The sequence below is a fragment of the Vidua macroura genome, chromosome 1 (assembly GCF_024509145.1).
Source record: "Vidua macroura isolate BioBank_ID:100142 chromosome 1, ASM2450914v1, whole genome shotgun sequence".
In the NCBI taxonomy this organism is placed as follows: Eukaryota; Metazoa; Chordata; class Aves; order Passeriformes; family Viduidae; genus Vidua; species Vidua macroura.
Genome location: NC_071571.1, coordinates 152,945,460 through 152,967,108, shown reverse-complemented (window position 1 = coordinate 152,967,108; position 21,649 = coordinate 152,945,460). Strand labels below are relative to the sequence as shown.

Here is a 21,649-nt window from a genome sequence, read left to right as displayed (position 1 = left end):
TGTTGGAGCAACCTGGGCTAGTGGAATGGTGTCCCTGCTTGTTGCAGGGGACTGGAATGAGAGATATTTAAGGTGTCTTCCAGCCTAAGCCATTCCATCATTTCCCCATCCTTCATGGAAGGAAAGATCTCAAGACATGGACCTGTGTGAATTTTGGGGCTGGAATGAAGGCCTCAGGGTGTTTCCGGTCACCTTTCCCGAGATTCAGAGACCCCAGTCACTCTCTACAAAAAAACAGGATGAATAACCAGGAATTGCTGGTTTGGGATGGATTTCATCCCTCTTTCCCCACTGACTCCCTGCCCAGGTCACTTTAGCTGAGTGTGGCCTGGGGAGAGCACAGGTGACATTCCTGAGGTCTGTCCCAGTGCCAGAGTCCAAGGTCTGGGGCCACCAAGGGATGCAGGGAAGCTCCATGGGACTGTGCTGCGAGGGGACGAGAGACATTCCTGACTTTGGGAACACGAGGTCTGTCCCAGTGCCAGAGTCCAAGGTCTGGTGCCGCCAAGGGACACGGGAAGCTCCATGGGATTGTGCTGCAAGCCTGGCCCTTGTCCTGGTGGGGCCAGTCACTTGATACGTGACACGTGTCCCTCGCAGGGTCCTGCCACCCCCAGAGCACTGCTGGCAGTGCCCCTTGTCCCCTGTGCTGCCATCCTGAGTCCCTGCTGGTCCAGGTGGTGCCACGTGTGCCTTCTGTGTCCCATTTTTGTCATGTCACCACCCCAGCGTCCCCCATGGGCCACCATCCCTGTGCTGTGTCCTCCGCGTGCTGCCGTGCCCAGTCTGTCACCATCCCAGTGTCACCCGTGCGTTGCCATCCCTGTCCCGTATCCCCCGTGTGCTGCCATCCCTGGTGCTCTGTCCCCGTTGTCCCCCGTGTCCTGCTGTCCCTGTATCCTCCCTCTGCTGCTATCCCGGTCTCCCCCTTGCGCTGCCATCCCTGCGCCACATGTCCGCTGTGCGCTGCCACCCCGCGTGTCCAGCTGTGTCGCCAGCCCTGCCCCGTGTCCCCCTTGCGCTGCCACCCCTGCTGCCCCGCGTCCCCGTGTCGCCATCCCCGCGTGCCCCCACCCCGCGCTTCCGTATCCCTCCTATTTCCCCGCTCCTCCCCGCGTCCCCACCCCTGTCCCCTTGTCCCCGCCCCGCCATGGCGCCGCTGGCGGACCTGTACCAGGTGTCCATGGCCTACGGGCACTGGCGGGCCGGGCGACACCTCGCCCCGGCCGCCGCCGAGCTCTTCTTCCGCCGCCCGCCCTTCCGCGGCTCCTTCGCGCTCGGCGCCGGCCTGGCCGAGGGGCTGCGGGGGCTCCGAGCCTTCCGCTTCTCCGCTGCTGGTGCGTGGTGACAGCGGGGGACAAGAGGGGGACACGGCGCGGGGGGGAAAGAGACAGAGCTGTAGGGAGAAGTGGTGGGCGAAGGGACCGTGCCAGTGGGACTTGGAGGGACAGGGGGACAACTCCAGGGGACAGGGCGGGACAGAGGAGAGGATGAAGAAGGGACGGGAGAAGCGTTGTGGGGAAGGGTGAAGGGGGAGGGAAGGGGGAACAACTCAAGGGGACAGCGGGGACGGGAAGGGACCGAGGGGAGGATGAGGAAAGGACGGGAGAAGCATTGTGGGGAACGGTGGTGGGAGAGGGAGAAGGTAACCTTCCCAGGGAGGCTTTGGAACAGCTCCAGGGGGCAGGAGGGGAAAGGGCAGAGGATGAGGAAGGGATAGCAGAGAGAGCGGTGGGAGGGATGCGGGGGAAGGGGGGATATTCTCCCCGGAGGAGGATGGGGGAACAACTCAAGGAGACTTGTAAGGGATGGGACAGCATCCAGGGGGACTTAAGTGGGGCAGAGACATTTCTCAGAGTGATCTGGGGATGGGGAACCCCCCCAGGGGGACTTGGGGAGGACGGGAATCCCTCAAGAGGACTTGAGGGGGACAGGGATGTCTCTCAGAGGACCTGGGGGACTGGGGACCTGCGGTGGGGGAGCGGGGCAGCATTTGAGGGGGACTTGGGGGACGGGGACTGCAGGGGATCGGGACAACTCATCAAGGGACAGGGACATCTCTCAGATGAACTTAGGGGCACCCTTCAGGGGACACAGGACAGGGGTGGACACAGCCCTCAGGGAAACTTGGGGCGACACTGGGACACCCTCCAGAGATGTCCCTCAGAGGGGACTTGGGCCACCCCACCCTGTCGTGCTCCGTGCTGGGGCTGCTGTCACTCACCTGCTGTCACTCACCTGTCCATGGGAGGCTCGGTGTCCCCCCCCACCTCCCCCTGAGTCCCTTGTCCCTGGCGTCACCGCGCTGTCCCCACAGACGTTGCGTACCTGCGCTCTGTCCTGCCCAGCACCATAGACGATGCCTTCTTTGACTACCTGGCCACCCTGGACGCCTCCGAGGTGACCGTCACTGCCATTCCCGAGGGCTCCGTCGTCTTTGCCAGGGTGGGACACCCCTCCATCTTCTTTCCTGACCATCCCACCTCTCCCAGCTCCCAGACCTCCCCTTTTCCTTGAACCTGGGATCCCCTGGAACTCAAATCCTGCTTTTCCTAGTGCCCTCCTTTTCCCTGACCCTGGGAGCCCCTGGACCCCCATTCCCACCTTCCCACCCCCCCAGCCCCTCCCCACCATGGAACCCTTGAATGCCCATCCTGGCCATGCTGGGTGTCTCCACCCCGTGACCCCCTTTTCCTTCACACTGGGAACCCCTGGATCCCCTTTCCCGGGCACAGGGACAATCTGGACCCTCATTCCTGGGCAATAGGATCCCCCTGCACCCCTTTCCCAGGCACTGGAATCCTCTTGTACCCCCTTTTCCTTCACCAATATCCCCCTGCAACCCCTTTCCTGACCATCCCACCTCTCCCAGGCCCAGGCCTTCCCTTTTCCTTGACTCTGGGATCCCCTGGACCCCCATTCCTGCTTTTCCCAGCTCTTCCCTGCTCCAGAGGGACCAGGATGTCACTTCTGTTCCCGCAGGTGCCACTCCTGCAGGTGAAGGGGCCGCTCCTGGTGGTGCAGCTGCTGGAGACCACCTTGCTGTGCCTGGTCAACTATGCCAGGTATTTTGTGGGATTGATTTTGGGGATGATGCCAAAGCCCCTGGAAGGTGGAAGGGGGCAGGGAAGGGAGTGCAGCACCCCCCAGTCCAAAGGGAGATGTGAGGTTGGGGACACCCCAGTCCTGGGGGTACCATGACCCCACAAGTTCCCTACTGGAATTCAACTGCTGGAATTCTACAAGTTGAATTTAACTACTGGAGGGTGTCCCGGTGCCCTACTAAGTTTTCCTGAGGGCTTTCCATGTCCAGCCCACCCTGTGGTCTCCTGAAGAGTCTCCCTGTCCCTCAGGTTCTCCTGAGAGATGTCCTGGTCCCCCACAGACCACCTTTAGGATCTCCCTGTCCCCAAAGTCCCCTTGGTCAACTCCACCTGTCCACCGAATCCCACGGTGATCCCGGCGTTGTCCAAGCAGGGAGGGTCCTGGAGCACCTTCCCCTTGGCTGTGCTGGCTCTGTGTGACCTGTCCCCTTTGTCCTCCAGCCTGGTGGCCACCAACGCTGCCAGATTCCGTCTCCTCGCCGGCCCGGACATGAAGCTCATAGAGATGGGGCTCCGCTGCGCGCAGGGGCCGGACGGAGCCCTCTCGGCATCCAAATATTCCTACATTGGGGGTGAGTCCCACCCCACGGTGCTCGGTGTCACCGTGGCCCTGCCATCACCTGGGTGTCCCCCCTGTCCCCCCTCGCAGGCTTCGACTGCACCAGCAACATCCTGGCGGGAAAACTCTACGGAATTCCCGTGCGCGGCACCATCGCCCACTCCTTCATCATGTCCTTCAGGTGCCTGGAGGAGGTGCAGCCACGGGTGAGCGGGGCCTGGGGATAGGATGGGATAGGAATGGGAATGAATATTTGATGGGGGTGGGATTGAGGATAGGGATGGGAGTGAGGATAGGGTGAGGGTGGGATGGGGATGGGATAGGGATCTCATGGAGTTGGGGATGTAGAGGGGGATAGGAACGGAGATGGGAAGGGGTTGGGATGGTGTAGGGGATGGGATGTGGATGAAGATGGGATATGGGTGGAATTGGGATGGGGATAGGGATGGGCAGAGGAAAGTGGGATGGGGATGGGGTTTGTACGGAGTTAGGGATGGGAGGAGATGGGATAGGGATGTGATGGGAATTGGGGTAAGGTGGGATGGAGATGGGGATGGGATGGGAATGCGGATGTGGATGGGGGTGGGAATGGGATGTGGGATGGGGATGGGAATGCAGACAGGGATTAGATGTGGGATGGATGGGAACACTCCACCTGTTCCCACACTCCTGGCACCTTGGATGATGCCACGGGCTGTGCAAATCCCATGTTCCCACATTCCTGGCACCTTGGGTGATGCCACGGGCTGTGCAAATCCCATGTTCCCCTGGCAGGAGCTGCCACCTCGCTCCGGAGGAGATCCCGTGGATCTGGCAGGCCTGGCTGTGTCCTGGCTGCAGCGGGTTTGTGACCTGCTCCAGACTCCTCCAGACAAGGCCAACCAGGGCGAGCTGGCTGCCTTCGTGTCCTACGCTGTCACCTTCCCGTGTGACTTCCAGGGATTGCTGGACACCTATTGTGTCAGGAGGTGAGGGCTCCAGGACTTTGCCACCATGGCACAGGGGATGGATGTCCCTCCTCGTTGGTGGCCCTGAAGTAGGAATGTTGGTTGGCGCAGGGCTTGGAAATAATGCTGGATCCAGCCTGGATCTGCGTTCCAGTTGTCATTAACGCTTTCCCTGCCCATGCCAGGAGTGGTTTGCCCAATTTCTGTGCCGTGGCCTTGGCACTGCACCAGCTGGGATACCAGGCCATCGGAGTGCGCCTGGACAGTGGGGACCTGGCCCAGCAATCCAAGGAAATCCGGGGAGTGTTCCAAGCATGTGGAGCTCAGTGAGTCCCACGTCAGCTCTGGGATGGATGTCACTTGATCCCTGTCATCCTCACCTGCACCCAGCCCCTCATCCTGCCAGGATTTGGGAGCCCTCATGGCTTTGGGTACTGCGGGTAGATCTGTGGATCCTCCCAAATCCTGCTCCTTCCAGCTTCCAGGTGCCCTGGTTTGGGACCATCCCCATCGCTGTCAGCAACAACATCAGCGAGCAGAGCCTGGAGGAGTTCAGGAGGGAGGTGAGGAACCTGCTGGCACGGCTGGGATGTCACCTGGGTGGTGCTGGCAGGGCTGGGATGTCACCTGGACTGTCCCTGGTGCTGGCAGGGCTGGGATGTTGATGGTCTCTGTCTTCTCGGCTGCCTCAGGGGAGCGAGATCGACATGATCGGCATCGGGACCAACCTGGTGACGTGTCCCCTGCAGCCATCGCTGGGCTGTGTCTACAAGGTAAAGGTGGCAGCCTAAATCCCAAATATCCCCATCCTCACTGAGCCACTTCCAGGTGGTCCATGCCTGCTCCATGGCCATCCAGCCCCACTGGAGTCACAGAGTCCCAAAAGAATTTGCTTTGGAAGGGGTTTTTAGAGGTCCTCCACCACCATGGGCAGGGACACCTTCCACTATCCCAGGTTGCTCCAAGCCGCGTCCAACCTGGCCTTGGACACTTTCAGGGATGGGGCAGCCACAGCTTCTCTGGGAATTCCATTCCAGCCCCTCACCACCCTTACAGGGTGGAATTCCTTCCCAGTATCCCATCCAGCCCTGCATTCTGGCAATGGGAAGCCATTCCTCCTCATCCTGTCACTCCATCCCTTGTCCCAAATCCCTCTCCAGCTCTTCTGGAGCCCCTTCAGGCACTGGAAAGGGCTCTGAGCTCTCCCTGGAGCCTTCTCCAGGCAGGACATTCCCGGGTCTCCCAGCTTGGCTCCAGAGCAGAGTTGCTCCAGCCCTTGGAGCGTCTCCACGGCCTCCTCTGGTCCTGCTCCAGCATTTCCAGGTCCTCCTGATGTTGGACCCCAGGGCTGGAGCAGCTCTGCAGGTGGGGTCTCACCTGAGCAGAGCAGAGGGGAAGAATTCCCCCTCTTCTGCTGCCCATGCTGTGGGATCAGCCCAGGACGTGGGGAAATTCCGGGTGCCAGTGCTGGGTCATGGCCAATTCTTTGCTCACCAGAAGCCCCGAGTCCTCCACAGGCAGGAGGAGACAGAATGGCCAACTTTGGGGTGGTTTTAGGGTTTTTTAATTGTCTTTTTTCAGCTGATTTGCATCAGTTGCCTCCCCAGAGGGGTCACAGGTTCCCTTCCCTTCTCCCACAGCTGGTGGAGGTCAATGGCTCCCCATGCCTGAAGCTCACGGAGGATGAGGAGAAGGTGACAATCCCGGGGATGAAGACGATCTATCGGCTCTATGACGCTGCTGGTGAGTCTGGAGACCCTTCCCAGAGTCCTGGGGGAATCTCCTGCTCCATAATTCTCTCCCGGATGTCCTCCTGGCAGGCCACCCCTTCATGGACCTCATGGCCCTGGAAGAGGAGCCGTCACCCAGCGCGGGGCAGGAGCTGGGGATCCGTGTCCTGGGGCGGCTTGGGGAGACCACCAAGGTCATTCCCAGCACCGTGGAGCCCCTCCATCGCACCTACTTCAGGGATGGCCAGGTCAGGGGTGGTCCCATCTCCTGAGAGAGGTCTCCTCTTCCGCGCTGGAGGATGGATCAAGGGCGGTGGTGGCTTCTGAGATGTGCCAACAACTCTGGTGCCAACCCGGATGCGGTGGCTCGTTGGGATTGGTGCCGGGTGGTGGCTTCCCACATGGATCTTCCCACATGGACCTCCATCCCTGCAGGTGTGTGAGCCCCTGCCCAGCCTGCCCGAGGTGAGGACCCACGCCCAGGTGTCCCTCAACCTGCTCAGCCCCGCTCACCGCCGGCTCCACGAGCCACAGCCCTACCCGGTATGTCCAGCACTTCCCACATCCCACTGGCACACACCTGGGAATGCCACTGGATTTGGTGGCCTGAGCAAAGCCACCACGGAGCTGCTCTCTGACCCTTCTTGTTCCCATTCCCAGGTGGCTGTGACGGAACGGCTGCACCAGCTCTTCCAGGAGCTGCGTCAGGGCAGCCACTGAGGGGGTCCCTGCTCATCCCCAGCTCCTGCTCTGCCCTTTTTTGGGAAGCCCAGGTGCCTCGTTAGGAATTAACGGCTCTAATTTAGACCTTTCCGCTGCCTGGTGCTAACCCAAGGAACCTGCAGGAGCTGGGAGAGCGCCCTGGGGTCCCAGCAGGGAAGCTGGGAACACGGGGATGGGGAAGGCAAAGCTATCCCTGCATCCCCTGGAAGTGACAGTCCTGTGCCCAGCTTGGTGGCCCTGCCAGCCTTGTGCCTTATCTTGGTGGCCCTGCCATTCCTGTGCCTTCCTTGGTGGCCCTGCCACTCTTGTGTCCAGCTTGGTGGCCCTGCCAGCCCTGTGCCCTCTGTGGTGGCTCCCCATCCTGAGGCTCCTTGGTGGCACTGGAACAAAGTCTGGTGTGCCACCAGAAGGGTGACATGGGACACCCATGGGATACCCATGGCAGACAATCTTTGCTTTGGCAATTCTAAGCTTCACCTCCGTGGCCACATTCCAGCTCTTTCCATTCTGGCCAAATTCCCTGGGATGTGGAGGCCGGCTCCGGGTTGATCCCGGCTCCAGGCTGATCCCAGCTCCAGGTTGCCACCTGCACTCTCTAACCCCTGTTCCCACTGGAAATGTGGCTCTAACCCACACTGAGCTTCAGACTGAGCAAAAAAATTAAAATAAAGGCCTTTTCCCACCATGGCTCTGACCCTATTTCCAGGGAAAAATCATTTGAAGCTCCACTGGGAATGGGAAGGCGAGAGGGAAATCCCCAGGGATCAAACCTGTGGCTTTGCTGTCTGTCCTCCTCTCCATGGTTTGGATCTTGGCAGAAATTCCAGGGAAGAAAATTAAGAGCTTAACAAAGCATGGCCTGATGGTCTTGGATTTCTGGGAACTCCAACAGCATTGTATCCCATTTTAAGACAAGAAAAAAAAAACTCCAGGAAATCCAGGATCAGTTTGCTAAAAATTAGATTTTTTTTTTCTTTTAAGCAAAGCACCAAAGATAAGGAGTCCATAGTACCTGAGTAGAGATTTTCCTGAGTTTCTGGGAGAGGAGGAATGAGGAACAAGGAGAGTGACCTGTGCCAGCATTTGTCACCCTCACGGATAAGATGCAATTCCTGATGTTTAGGAACCATTTTGGTGGGCAGAGAAGCTCCTGGGTGTCTCTGCACTTTCTCCTCAGGTATTTATGGATATTGAGGAGATTTCCTGAGCCTTTCCTTCCCCAGGCTGGGCAATTCCAGCTCCCTCAGCCTCTCCTCACAGGAGATGCTCCAGTCCCTTCATCATCTCTGTGGTTTTTCCTTGGATTTTGTCTCTCATGTACTGGGGAGCTCCAAACTGGACCCAGTATTCAAGGTGTGACCTATCAGAGCTGAGAAGGGGGAAAGAATCCTTCCAGGACCTGCTGGCAACACCTGGAATGCCAGGAAGATCCCAAATCACGCATCCCAAGCCACCAGGACTGATCCAAATATCCAGGCTTTGTTAAAATTACTCCACTCTGCATTAAAGAGGGAGGAAAAAGAGCAGGAACGGGGCTAAACCTGCACATCTGGGACTCCTGGCTGCTTTCCTTGAGGTTTTTGTGGAATTTGGGCATCCCACTGACTCAACTTCCCACTTCATAGCAGAGAACCCCCCAGTTTACAAATTTATTTAACTTAAGGAACACCAGTTCCCAACCAAAACTAAACCCTCCTGCAGAAAATCCCAGAGTGCTCATTTTTTTTCCCTATTTTTGCCCTCGGAATTCTGGTATTTGACCCCAGAACTTGGAAGTGGATGCAAAGATGGGACAGAAAGTGCTAGAAGTGAGGATGTTAACACTGAATCCTGTACAGATTTTGCCAAGAAGAGGAAGCAGCAGGAGCCCAGGTGTTGCTCCTCTGCTCCCATCCTCCTTTCAGTTTTGTTCTTGGAAAAATATCTGTTTTTAAAGCATAGCTTCAGCTCAGGATATCCGTGATTGGAAATTAGGGATGGTGGGTAAAAGTGACAGTTTGTGCTGGATAAGGGAAGTGCAGGGAATTGAGGGACACAGGTGAGGAAAATCGATCCTGACCTGATTTTCCTCACTCCACAAATCCAGGTGAGGATGTCTTAGGAAAGGTTGTGGTTTCCTGGTAAACCTGGGGATAATTCCTTGTGTTTTGATTTCTGCTGGTCCCCAGCTTTGGAGGGAAGGGATGGCAAGGAAACAAGGATGTGGGGATGCTCCAGCTGCAGAGTACCCAGAGAGGGAGAACTGTGGAATGTGGGGAATGAGAATGAATTTGAGCATCAATAATTCCAAGTCCAGCTGTGCCCAAGGACCAACCACCACTGGATAAAGCCAGGATTTAACAAACCCAGCTTGACTTGGATAATTTGACACCGAGAGAGGTGAGAAGAGGCAGCTCAGAGCATCCAGACTCGGCTGCTTCCACCTTCTGGGATGATCCAAGCTCCCATTCCTGACGTTGCTCCGTGCCATCGGCCCGGGACGGTGTCACTTGTAAAGTGCCATTTTCCTGCTCTGGTACAGGTACATGTAGGCGTCACAAAAGAGGCGTTTGGCCACCCCATCCATGTCCCGAGGCTGCTCCAGGGCCAGCACAGCCAGGGGCAAGTCCAGGTATTTGGCAACTTCCGGGCACAGCGTCACCGTGGGAATGTTGAAGCCGTTTTCGCCACCTAAGGTGGAAAGGAGGAGAAAAGTCCCAAACCAGATCCCAAAGGGATGAGTTCCTACAGCTCCAGCAGATCCCAGCACACTCAAGGGTCATGCAGAGCCTCAGCTGGGAGATGTGGAGGCCAAAAGGACTGGAAGAGGCTGGATTAGGAGAGACCATTCAACCTAAAGGGGCTCCAGGGAGAGCTGGAGAGGGATTTTGGACAAGGGATTTTGGACACAGGGAATGGCTTCCCACTGCCAGAGGGCAGGGTTAGATGGGATATTGGGATGGAATTCTTCCTTGTGAGGGGCTGGAATGGAATTTCCAGAGGAGCTGTGGCTGCCCCATCACTGGAATTGTCCAAGTCCAGGTTGGATGAGGCTTGGAGCAACCTGGGATAGTGGAAGGTGCCCATAGCAGAGGGGTTGGAACTGGATGAGTTTTAAGGTCCCTTCCAATCCAAACCATTCCATGATTCTGTGATAAAAGCACAGTGGGGAAGCACAGGAGAAGCAATCTGTGCCCACAAGCTGAGCCAGCTCCGACAGGATCCCAAATCCCTTGTTTGACCACAACCAGTAGCTGGAAGCACCTGGAAAAACTCCCACCTGCTTGGCTTGGCCCCTCTGGAACCTAATTAAAGGAAAGCCAAATCCAGAGAAAGCCTAAATAGGAGAACTTGAGAGGAAAAGGTGGACTGAGCAGGCCCTGGCAGCTTCCCACATCCCATTCCCACATCCCATTCCCATTCCCTCACCGTGCCGGTCGGCCATGCTGTCGAAGAACATCCAGTGCTCGTTGCCAGGGCCGTATTTCACGAAGGACACGTAGTGACTGGTCTCGATGCAGAGCACTGCAAACAGCTCCAGCTTCTCCCGTGGCACCTGCTGGCAGCCCCGGGCGCTCCAGCTCTGGAATTCCTCTGGAATGTGCAGCCTCCTGGGTTTGTGCGCTTTGCGGCGGCGATGGGAGTGAACCTGAGGAGAGGGGACAGGGTGGCATTGGCACAACTGGCCCTGGCCTGCCAGGAAGTGGGGGCAGAGGTCAGATTCCCAGTTTATTCCCTGCTGATGTGGTCCTGTGCTCCCTGCTTGCCTGGGAATGGCCTTGTGGGAACAGCCTGGCTGCAGGAAGCTGAAATGGGAGCTTGCCACCCTGCAAGAGGCAGAAACTGCGGGAATGCTCATGGAGAAGCAGCAGGGAGGGACCAGCACTCAGTTCCTGCAGGATTACACCTTATTTATGGAACAGGTTGTCCAGGGAAGCTGTGGATGTCCCATCCCTGGAATTGTCCAAGGCCAGGTAGGATAGAGCTTGGAGCAACCTGGGACAATGAGCAACAGCCAGGGGGTGGAACTGGAATGAGCTTCAAGGTCCTTTCCAGTCCAAATTTTCTATGATTCCATTATTATTTAGGCTCTGTGTAAGCAGAGGGTGCACAATCTCTGGCTCCTGGTGGGAATGACCCTCAGGAAAGGGCTGAGCAGCTGCAGAGACAGCCAGGAGAATGTGGGGATTTTGGGAGGGTTCATTCCTCTGCCAGCTTCCGAGGTGGATTTTGGGAATAGCCATGGAATACCTGTCTGGAGCAGGAGCTGCAGAACTGCTTCAGGCCCGTGGCTGCGAACACCTTGTCCTTGAAACACTCCGAGCACTCCAGAGTGGCAACATCTCCACACAGGCAGCATTCCCTGGGACCTGCCAGGGAAACAGAGCTCAAAGGGAGTTTCTCCTCCAGATCCCACCTAAAATCCAGTTTGTCCTGCCAAAACTGGGACTCAAGGAAGAAGAATCCCACCCCAGAGAGCCCAGAGCTGGTTGCTCACAGCCCATCGTCCATCACTCACTGTCCAGCAGCAGATCTGTTATATCCAGCTCCAAGGAAGGGATGATTTTGCTGAACATTTTATATTCCTTCCCAAAACGTGGCATTTGGATAATGAAGCAAGATGGGATCTGGGAAAAAAAAAAAGGGAAAGGAGTCACCCTGCCAGAAGAGCCAAATCCCAGAGATTTTTTGCTGTCTCAATTTGCTGTCATTATTCACAGGACAAAAGGGAAACAGGGAAAGCAGAGGCCTTTTCCTAAGTCAGTGTTGGATATAAAACATCCAAGGCCTCGCAGGCATTTTGGGAAGCAAGAAAAGCAGGAAAGCAGAAGGAAACTGGACTCACCTCCACCAGCTTCAGATCTGAGGACAGGAAGGAGCGTTCCACCAACTGCTGCACGTCGGGAACCACCAAATCCTCCTGTTTATCCATAAATATCTGGTAGCAGTAACATTCCTGCTCCTTCTGGCCTCCTGACCTGCAAGGAGAGCTCATGAGATTGGGGATGTGGTGACACAGAAATTGGAGTTTCCCAAAGTTTGTCCTGGGAGAGCTCCTGGGCTCAAGGCACCAAGGGTGGTTTGGTGCAACACAAAGCCCTTTTTCCACCCAAAAATACCAAATTTATGCCAGGGGAGCAGTAGATAAGTAGGAATTTTGGCCTAAGTAGGAATTATCCCTTTGGAGCAGCACATCCTATTAGCAACATTCCATTTCCCCTCAATATAAATCCAAAAGATAATTTAGTATTAGTAAATGTAGTATTTAAACTGACAAACGGATGCTTCGATGAAGGATTAATTAAAAAACGCATCCAGAAAGCCAAACTCAAGGTGAGTTGTGTGCAGATCTCCCACAATCCCTAAAGAAAGCAGGGAAAGGATTTCCTTGGGATGACCCCGTGCAGGGGAGCTGCAGCACAGAGTCCTCTTTGTGCTCGGCCTTTCCCAGCACTCCACGATCCACGGCTCGAGCGGCGGCTCCACAAAGGAGCACAGAAATCCAACAATTCCCTTTCTGTGCTCACAAACAGCACAGTTATTTTTGGCTTCCTCCAGCCTCTCATCCTCTTTGTAGAGTCCCCAAAAAACTGGGACTGCATCCATGGGCTGCCTGTTTTGAGAGGCTGCGGGAGCTGAGCCAGCTTGGCAGCCTGGACACATCCCAAATTCATCCAAAGGCTGTCGGATACTGCTGGATCTGCCCTAAAGTCGGGCATCGCCTTTCTCAAACCCCTTCTGGCTCTCCCTCAGGATGGCACAAGGTTTTTATCCTGATTTTCTGAAGGCAGCACCCTCCAGGGAGGGATAAGAAGTATCTTTGCCCAGATGGGAAGATCACAACAAGCAGGATCAGAGTCTGTTCCTAAGGAGCTGTGAAAAACTCAAGAGCTGTGATTCCAAAAAACTTTGGTGGAAAAGGACAAGTGACCCCCATCCGCCCAGCTATTCTGAGGTGGAGAATTAATGAGCCTGGCCCTGGGAATTGTATCCCTCAGCTGTGGAAACTTACTGGAGTTTCAGTAGTGGCTCAATTCCCAGGATCTGCTGCATTATGAGATTGAGGAACTCCTCAGGATCTGGAAAGTGAGAGGAAAGGATGGATCAGACCACGCCAGGAACTGCCTTGTCCCACTGCATCCAAGAGCTGCCAGGTAAACATGAGCCAGGGTTCCAGGGGCCTGGAATTTTCTCTTCAGGTTCGGGGACAATTGGGATAAAGGCTGAAAGCACGTGGCTAAGAAACAAATCCCAAAGGGGAACATGGAAAAGGCCCAGCAGAGACTGCACTTCCATGGAATTCCAGGATGGTTTGGGTGGGAAAGGACCTTCAAGATCATGGAATTACAGCCATTGCCATGGAAGGGATGCCTTCCACTGTGCCACGTTGCTCCAAGCCTCATACAACCTGGACTTGGACACTTCCAGGGATGGGACAGCTACAGCTTCCCTGGGAATTCCATTCCAGCTCCTCACCACCCTCACAAGGAAGAATTCCTTCCCAAAATCCCATCTAACCCTGCCCTCTGGCAGTGGGAAGCCCTTCTCTGTGTCCTGTCCCTCCATCCCTTGTGCAAAGTCCCTCTCCAGCTCTCCTAGGCACTGGAAGGGGCTCTGAGGGTACAGAGAGATTTAAAAGCTGAAAGAATCCTACAAGTGAATTTTTACACCAATTAACATCTGCACCCAGTTAAAGCACAGTCCTGGGAGAAGCACAAAGGGAAGTTGCCAGCTTGGGCCTGGATGAGGCAAAACACAGGAAAGCAGCTGGGGAAAGGCCCCAGTGAGCTCCTTACCTTTCTCAGCGTTGGTAAAGCTGGAGCACTGGCCCTTGTCCGTGAGCTGTTCCCGGAGGTGCATCACACTGCTGGCCCTAACAAAGCCAGTCCTGGGAACAACAACCAGCTGCAGGTGAGGGAAATCATGGAATGGCTGGGCTTGGAAGGGATCTTCAACTTCATCCAGTTCAACCCCATGCCATGGGCAGGGGTGCCACCAACAAGACCAGGTTGCTCCAAGCCCCACCCAGCCTGGCTTGGGACACTTCCAGGGATGGGGCAGCCACAGATTCTCTGGGAATTCCATTCCAGGCCCTCACCACCCTCACACAGAAAATTCCTTCCCATCTCAATCCATGCTCTGTCAATTTAAAACCATTCCTCCTTGTCCTGAACACCTTTGGATGTGGCTGCCAGGTTTCCCTCAGTGCCAGGTACCACCTTTAAGGCAGCAGGGAAGGAATGAAGGCAAATGGGACAACTTCCAGCATTCCCTACACTCACCTACGGAGGGGATTGACAATCTCATCCCGCAGAATTCCCTGGACATTCCTGTCACACAGTGGGAAGGGCATGAAGAGCATGGAGTCCAGCACGGAGGTACAGGAGAAGAGGCTGTGGGAAGAGTGGGATGGGTTTGAGTTTGAGGGCTTGGAAACAACAGCTGGAACCAAAATGTGGTGGCTGGTGATAGTCAATGGCTTTGATGCCCAACAATCCATGCATGGAATTACAGGGAGGTGAGGGAAGCACATCTGCACAGTGAGGCACATCTGGAACAATGAACACTGGGATAAAGCAAGGGAACGACTCAGGGAGAAGGAAATTCCTACTTTGCAGCCAAAACTGCTCAGGGAAGGGCACCACTGAGGTCTTTTCCTCTCCAAGCAGGGAAGTTGGGACCTCCTGGGTGGGTTCTTTGGAATGATTCCAGCCAGAACTTCCAGGGACAGAGTCAGCACAGTCCAAATCCAGAAAACTACAAGCTCTCAGCACCCTGAATGACAAACATAGGGGTACCGGGGGTCTTCAGGGCTGAAAAACCTGCTGGATTTGGGAAGGAGATCAAAAAGCAGCCTGGAGGTTACATCCTGCTCTACACCAGGTAAACTTCCAGCCATCTTGGAAATCCAGGGACGTGCTGCAATTTGGGGCTTAGCTTAATTAAAAAGCCATTCATTTAAGGAGCCTGTGCCACCCAAGCAAGTCCTTACCTGAAGAGAGCTGCATCCATGTAGCAGGAATTACAATGGCCTTGGATGCCCTTCATCCGCCCTTGGAGAACACGAACTGCTGCCTCATTCCTGAGGGGAGGAAAACTCTCTGGACCCTCTGGAAGAATTTCTTGTCCTCCTGCAAGAAAAGGAATTGCCTTCACCTTCTCATCTGGGTCAACTCTGCCCTTCCTTGATGCCTCAAAACCCTGAGGTGAGTCTACAACTCTCAGACCTAAGGTGGCTTCTCAATCCAGCTTTTCATGAATCCCAATCTTTCAGACTTGAGGGATATTCCCTAAGGAATCATTTAGGTTGGAAAAGAGCTCTAGGATTGAGTCCAGCTGTTAATCCAGCCAAAGATGTGGTGTGGGACAAACACCAAAAACCAACACTCAAAGGAAGGGAAGAAACTCTGCCTGTGGGGTTTTTCCACATCCCTTTCCCAGCACAGCCCTGTTTTCCTGCTTCCCAGAGGACTCACTGTAATCCCCGAGGGAGAGGTCAGAGTTGGGAAAGCTCTGGAAGCGCACGTCGGGCTGGCAGGAATTCAGCCTCACGAAGAGGCCGCGCTTCGGGGCGCAGTGGAAGTAGGACTTGCCCAGCCACTCTCCAGCTGTGACCCCTTTGTCTTCATCCTGGGAAAACAGCACCAGAGACGAGCCTGAGAGTGGGATTTATGGAATTATGGTTGGAAAAGAGGTCTGAGATCCAGTCTAGCTATGCAATGCTGCTGAGGCCACCATGAGATCCGTGTCACCAAGTGCCACATCCACAGGGATGGGGACCTCACCCCGGCCCTGGGCAGCTGTGCTAGGGCTGGACAACCCCATCCATAAAGGATTTTTCCCAATATCCAACCTAAACACCCACTGGAGCAGTTTGAGGCTGTTTCCTGTTGTTCTATCCCTTGTTCCCTAGGAGCAGAGCCCAACTCCCACCTGGCCCCACCCTCCTGTTAGGGAATTGAAGGGATCCAGATGGTTCTCCCTGAGCCTCCATTTCTCCAGGATGAGCCCTCCCAGCTGCTCCTGGTGCTTCAGACCCTTCCCATCTCCATTCCAGCCCCTCAATATCCTGTACGTGGGGATCCCAAAATTCCACCCTCCATATTCAGCCACTGCCACCAGCACTCCCAGGCCCTTTCCCAGCATTCCAGCCTCACCAGTTCAACTCCAGCCATTTTGTCCTTGATTTGGGGCAGGAAGCCCAACCAGCGTATGATTCCTGAAACTTGATTCCCTTTGTCCAAGGTAATCTGGACCATGGAATTCACTTCCAGGGGTGAATTTCCACCTTCCCCTTCCTCGCTGCTCTCGCTGATCTCTCGTTTCACTGGGTTTGGTTTTCCAAAGCCCACGTCGGGGTTGAACGTTGGGAAAAAACCTGATGGGCAACACAAAACGTCAGGAGAGCTGGGATCCTCTGGATCTAATTCCAGGTCTATTTTGGAAATTCCAGGCTACACACATAAGCAAGAAGCTGAGCACCAGGGACACAAGGTGTAATTCCCAGTGTGTCCAAGCTGGTTTGTCAGGATGAGAGGGAATGATCCTGCTCCCTGTTTCCCTGCTCAAAGCTTCACATTCCAACCTCTCGCTGGCCCTGGAGCTAATCCAGCCCTTCCCAGGCTACTGGAATGGCAGCAGGGGGGTTATTTCCTAAATTTTCCTACTAATTCCTTGTCTTGTCTAACAATTCCCACCATTGCTACTGGTACCTGAGCCTTTCCCACCAGGATGAAGCTCCTGCTCCATCTTTTACAGGTGAATTAAAGACTTTTTAACCAGTGGTGCCTCTTCCCTGAGGGAATTCTCTGCTACCATCAGCCTCTCCTTCCTGACGAATGGGATTCAGCTTTAGCTTCGTGTGGAACTTGAGATTTTTCCATAAATCCCGGTCCATTAAGACAAGCTGTAGGTTTTATTGGAATTTCAGCTCCTCAGTACCCTGCAGAGAGGGAATAAATTCCAAATTCTCCCAGAAGGGGATCAGGAGAGACACATCCAAAGATCACCTACTTTGCAAGCTCTCCTTCACAACAGAATCCATGGGGATTTCCCTGAAAATGTCAGTTGTTCCTTCTTCTTCCTGAAAGGAGTGAAAAATCCATCAGCTAGGGAAAAACCCATCAGCAAAACACTGGAATATGAAGGATTTTTTTTTTTTAAAGAAGCCAGGAAAGTTTGCACAGAACATCACATCCCTTTTGGATATTCCTTCTACTTCTCTTTCACGTCCAACCATAATGTGATTTTTTCCTTTAAAATCCCAAGAAAAAACCCATGGAAAAGCTGCTCTTACCGGGCAAACCTTCACGAACCACTGGCTCCCTTCCCTGTAAACTGCCATGGCAATTCCTTTGGTGGGGATCTCATCCACGAGGAAGCTGACGGCGTCTCCCACTTTCACGGGCACCACCTCCTCCGTGTCCTGTTTTCCCGGCTTCTGCTTCCCATAATCGTTGCCTGATGTGGAAATAAACTGGATTTTGCTGAAGGGCAGGAAGATCCCACAGTTCCTCTTGCACTTGAAGTACTCGGTGCCGTGGTAGGACCCGTCGCTTCTCCCTCTGTTTTCCCCCTCTCCCTGAAAACACGCCAGGAAGGGATGTCACACACAAAAATTCCATGGAAAAAACGAGGAATTCGCTGCTTTGGGCCCCCGCTTACCTGCAATTCCACCCCGAAAAACACCGGAGTCAGCACAGCCAAGCTGGGCTTGTAGATGCTCCCGATGTAGCGCACGACTCCCGGGAAAAATTCCCTCTCCACCTCCACCATTACATTTTGACCCGGCACGGCTCGGAGAGCTCCTTCCAGGCTCAGCCTCTCCAGGAAAAAATCCAAGCGCTCGCTGTGGCTCCCGATGGCCAGGAGGAATCCGGCAGCCTCCTGGCGCACGGGCTGCAGGATTTCCAGGTTGATGGTGACCGTGGAGCTGTCGTCCAGCATGACGACCTTCAGGAAGCAAGCCGGAGGCCCATCCTCGGAAAAATTCCGCAGGTAGCTCCTCTCGCTGCAGAAGCACAAGTTCCCAGCTTGGAAGTACTTGCTTCCATAGGCACAGTCCTCTGTCAGGATGTAGAAACAATTCCTGTCCGCTGCTGGAGGCGGGAGGTTGGACATGGCAGATTCCCCTGGGTTGGGAGAGTCACAGCAATGGAGATTTGTGAGCGTTGGCGAAGAATTCCCGAAGGATCCGGGGTTAGAAGAGGTTTTGGATCCAACCCCGCGCTCAAAGCCTCGCCCAGCTGAGTTTGAGCGTCTCCCAGAGCTTCCCTGCTCCCCTTTTTCCAGGTGTTTAATCACCCTGGTGGTGATTCAAAATTCCATCTAACCCGGTTTCCCACATTCCTGCTCACCCCTGCTCCCTCACTGTGTTTCCATGGGAAAAGTCCAGCTCTGCCTTCTCCACTAAACCCTCCCAGGATTAGGCTGTACAGGAAAAAAAAAAAAACATGGAATGGTTTGGGTTGGCAGGTTTGGGTTTGGAGGAACCTTAAAGATCATCTCATTCCACGGGCAGGGACATCTTCCCCTATCCCAGAGTGCTCCAAGCTCCATCCAACCACACCTGGAATAATTCCAGGGATGGAAAGGCTGCTCCAGCTGGTCCAACCTGTTCTGACACTGTCCAGCCTCATTAAATTCCACATTTTCTTTCCTTACTCACTGGAGTGAGGCAAAGGATCAATCCTGCCTTTTAAAATTCCTTGGAAAAGGGATTCCCGCTCCTCTGGTGTCCTACAGCTAATGAATATTCATGAATATTTTGAATATTCATTCAAAACATATGCAAATCACCCGCTGAGGTACCAGAGATGTCCAGCTTTCCTAGCAAATATTTATTTATTATATAATTTATATTAAAAGAAATGAAAGCATTTGGAAGCAGGAATATATTTTGGTGCTTATTTTTTAGTTCAATTCTGACAAGTGAAAGTTCTTGTCGTTAAAATTCCACTAGGTGGAATTCCAGTTAAATTCCACTGGTGACATTCTAATATTTAAATTCCAGCAATAATTAAAATCCAGCCATTGAATTCCACTTTTTATCCTCCTCCATCTTCTCCTTCGATGGAAAATCAGGATCAAAAATTTTTGTTTCAACATGAAGAAAGGGCGAATAAAAAAAAAATTTAAAAAGCCATTTTCCTCACTAAAAGCCCAAAATAAATTGACTTTTCTCATGAAATTCCCAATAATAAACTACTTAATTAACCAAAACCCCAAGAATAAATTTTCTCATAAAAATAACCAAGAACAAACGTTCCTCATCAAGGCCATTTTCCTCATGAAAGCTCCAGAATAAACCACTTCCCTCATCAAAACCACATAAATAAACCATTTTCCTCGTAAAAAGCAAAAAATAAACACATTTGTCTCACAAAACCTGCAAGACTAAACAATTTTCCTCATCAAAAAAGCAAGAATAAACCATTTTATTAATCAAACCCCAAGAATAAACAATTTTCTTCATCAAAACCCTCCAAGAATAAATAATTTTCCTCATAAAAAACCCACAAATAAACAATTTTCTTCCTTAAAAGCCAAAAATTATTTTTTTTTCTCAAGAAAAACGCAAAAATAAACCACGTTCCTCATCAAAAACTACGAATAAATCATGTTCCTCATTTTCAAAAAAAACCAAAAGTAATTTCCTTTCCTCATCAAAATGCCGGAATAGACCCTTTTTCTCATTAAAAAAAACAAAAAAACCCAAAAAAAACAGGGAATAAACAGTTTTATTCGCCAAACCCCAAGAATAAATAGCTCCTCTCACCAAAATAAACAAGAATAAACTAATTTCCTCACCAAAACCGCCAAATAAACCATTTTCCTCGCGGAAACACAGCAATAAACCCCTTTCCTCATTAAAACCCAAGTGTAACCCGGGTATTTAAAGCAGAATATTCCCAATTTCCCCCGATTTATGGGAATAAATCCCATAAATCCCATAAATCCCAGGGCTCCGAGCGGGGCTTGGCCCCAACCCCTCCCCCCTCCCCTCACCGTCTCCGCTGCCGCTCCGGCCCCGGCACTTCCGTGTCCGAGCGCGCGCGCGGCCCCACAGCCAATAGGGAGCGGCGGGGGGAGGTGGGCGACCAATAGGAGTGAAAGGGCGGGGCCACAAGGCGGAGAGGAGGCGTGGCTACGCAGCGGGCCCCGCCCCCTGACGGCTGGCCTTGGGGGAAGGCGGGAAGTGCGTGAGGGGCGGCGGGCGGCGGGTGTTTCCATGGACCCAAATCCCTTGGAATTCGCGTGTGTTTCCATGGACCCAAAGCCCTGTGGATCCCTGAATCTGCGTCCCCATGGACCCAAGCCCTTGTGTATCCAGGGTGTGTGTCCCCATGGACCCAAATCCCAATGGATTCACATGTGTTTCCATGGACCCAAATCCCTGTGGATTCACGTGTGTTTCCACAGTCCCAAAGCCCTATGGATCCTGGAGTGTGTGTTCCCATGGACCCAAATCCCTATGGACTTGTGTGTATTATAATGGACCCAAATTCTAATGTGTCTTTCCATGGGCCTAAATCCCTGCGGATTCACGTGTGTTTCCACGATCCCAAAGCCCTGTGGATCCCTGAATCTGCATCCCCATGGACCCAAGTCCCTTTGTATCCAGGGGGTGTGTGCCCATGGACCCAAATCCCAATGGATTCACATGAGTTTCCATGGACCCAAATCCCTGTGGATTTGCGTGTGTTTCCATAGACCCAAATCCCTATGGATCTCTGAATCTGCATCCCCATGGACCCAAATTCTAGTGGGTTCACATGTGTTTTCATGGACCCAAATCCCTTGGAATCCGCGTGTGTTTCCATGGTCTCAAAGCCCTATGGATCCTGGAGTGTGTGTTCCCATGGACCCAAATCCCTATGGACTCGTGTGTATTATAATGGACCCAAATTCTAATGGGTCTTTCCATGGGCCTAAATCCCTGCGGATTCACGTGTGTTTCCATGGACCCAAATCCCTGTGGATCCCTGAATCTGCATCCCCATGGACCCAAGTCCTTGTGTATCCAGGGTGTGTGTCCCCATGGACCCAAATCCCAATGGATTCACATGTGTTTCCATGGACCCAAATTCCTATGGATTCACGTGTGTCCCCATGGTGCCATGTCCTTATGGATCTGTGTGTGTATTCCCATGGGCCCAAATCTCTATGTATCCATGAGTTTGTGTTCCCATGGACCCAAATCCCTATGGATCCGTGAATTTGTGTCCCCATGGACCCATGTACCTATGGATCTGTGTGTATTTCCCGATGGACCCAAATCCCCACGGATTTGTGTGCGTCCTAATGGACCCAAATCCTAATGGATTCATATGTGTTTCCATCATCCCATGTCCTGTGTCCTTATAGATCCATGTGTGTGTCTCCATGGACCCAAATCCCTATGGATCCATGTGTGTGTGTGTCCCCATGTCCCTGTGTCTCTATGGATCTATGTGCGTCCCCGTGTCCTTATGTCCCTATGGATCCAGGTGTGTGTTCCCATGGACCTAAATCCCTATGGATCCGTGAATTTGTGCCCCCATGGACCCAAATCCCCATGGACCCGTGTGTGTCCCCATGGCATGGCCCTGTGATCCTGCATCCCCA

General features: G+C 53.5%; 2 protein-coding genes across 4 annotated transcripts; one reads left to right on the top strand and one right to left on the bottom strand.

Annotated features, from left to right (window-relative positions):
• Positions 1-1,139: 1,139 nt before the first annotated feature.
• Positions 1,140-7,750, top strand: NAPRT (nicotinate phosphoribosyltransferase). The gene is made up of 13 exons (XM_053979345.1): positions 1,140-1,337; positions 2,318-2,445; positions 2,983-3,065; positions 3,546-3,676; positions 3,754-3,869; positions 4,438-4,631; positions 4,796-4,936; positions 5,089-5,173; positions 5,303-5,383; positions 6,251-6,353; positions 6,431-6,588; positions 6,776-6,883; positions 7,001-7,750. The coding sequence occupies exons 1-13, from the start codon at positions 1,151-1,153 to the stop codon at positions 7,058-7,060; spliced, it is 1,575 nt and encodes a 524-aa protein (XP_053835320.1). The 5' UTR covers positions 1,140-1,150; the 3' UTR covers positions 7,061-7,750.
• A 256-nt stretch (positions 7,751-8,006) lies between these two features.
• On the bottom strand, positions 8,007-19,938 carry LOC128818100 (ubiquitin carboxyl-terminal hydrolase CYLD-like). 3 transcript variants are annotated; one of them, XM_053997160.1, is made up of 15 exons: positions 19,853-19,938; positions 17,708-18,174; positions 17,340-17,624; positions 17,057-17,126; positions 16,201-16,421; positions 15,520-15,673; positions 15,036-15,174; positions 14,326-14,436; positions 13,840-13,931; positions 13,056-13,122; positions 11,889-12,021; positions 11,562-11,670; positions 11,294-11,412; positions 10,472-10,691; positions 8,007-9,733 (listed from the first exon to the last, which is right to left on the bottom strand). In XM_053997160.1, exons 2-15 carry the CDS (start codon positions 18,161-18,163, stop codon positions 9,549-9,551), a joined length of 2,361 nt encoding a protein of 786 aa, XP_053853135.1. In that variant the 5' UTR covers positions 18,164-18,174; positions 19,853-19,938; the 3' UTR covers positions 8,007-9,548. The 3 variants fall into 3 exon arrangements, with proteins under 3 accessions (XP_053853135.1, XP_053853143.1, XP_053853126.1); XM_053997168.1 differs by lacking the exon at positions 19,853-19,938 and adding an exon at positions 18,400-18,468; XM_053997151.1 differs by lacking the exon at positions 19,853-19,938 and having other exon boundaries at positions 17,708-18,431.
• Positions 19,939-21,649: the final 1,711 nt, after the last annotated feature.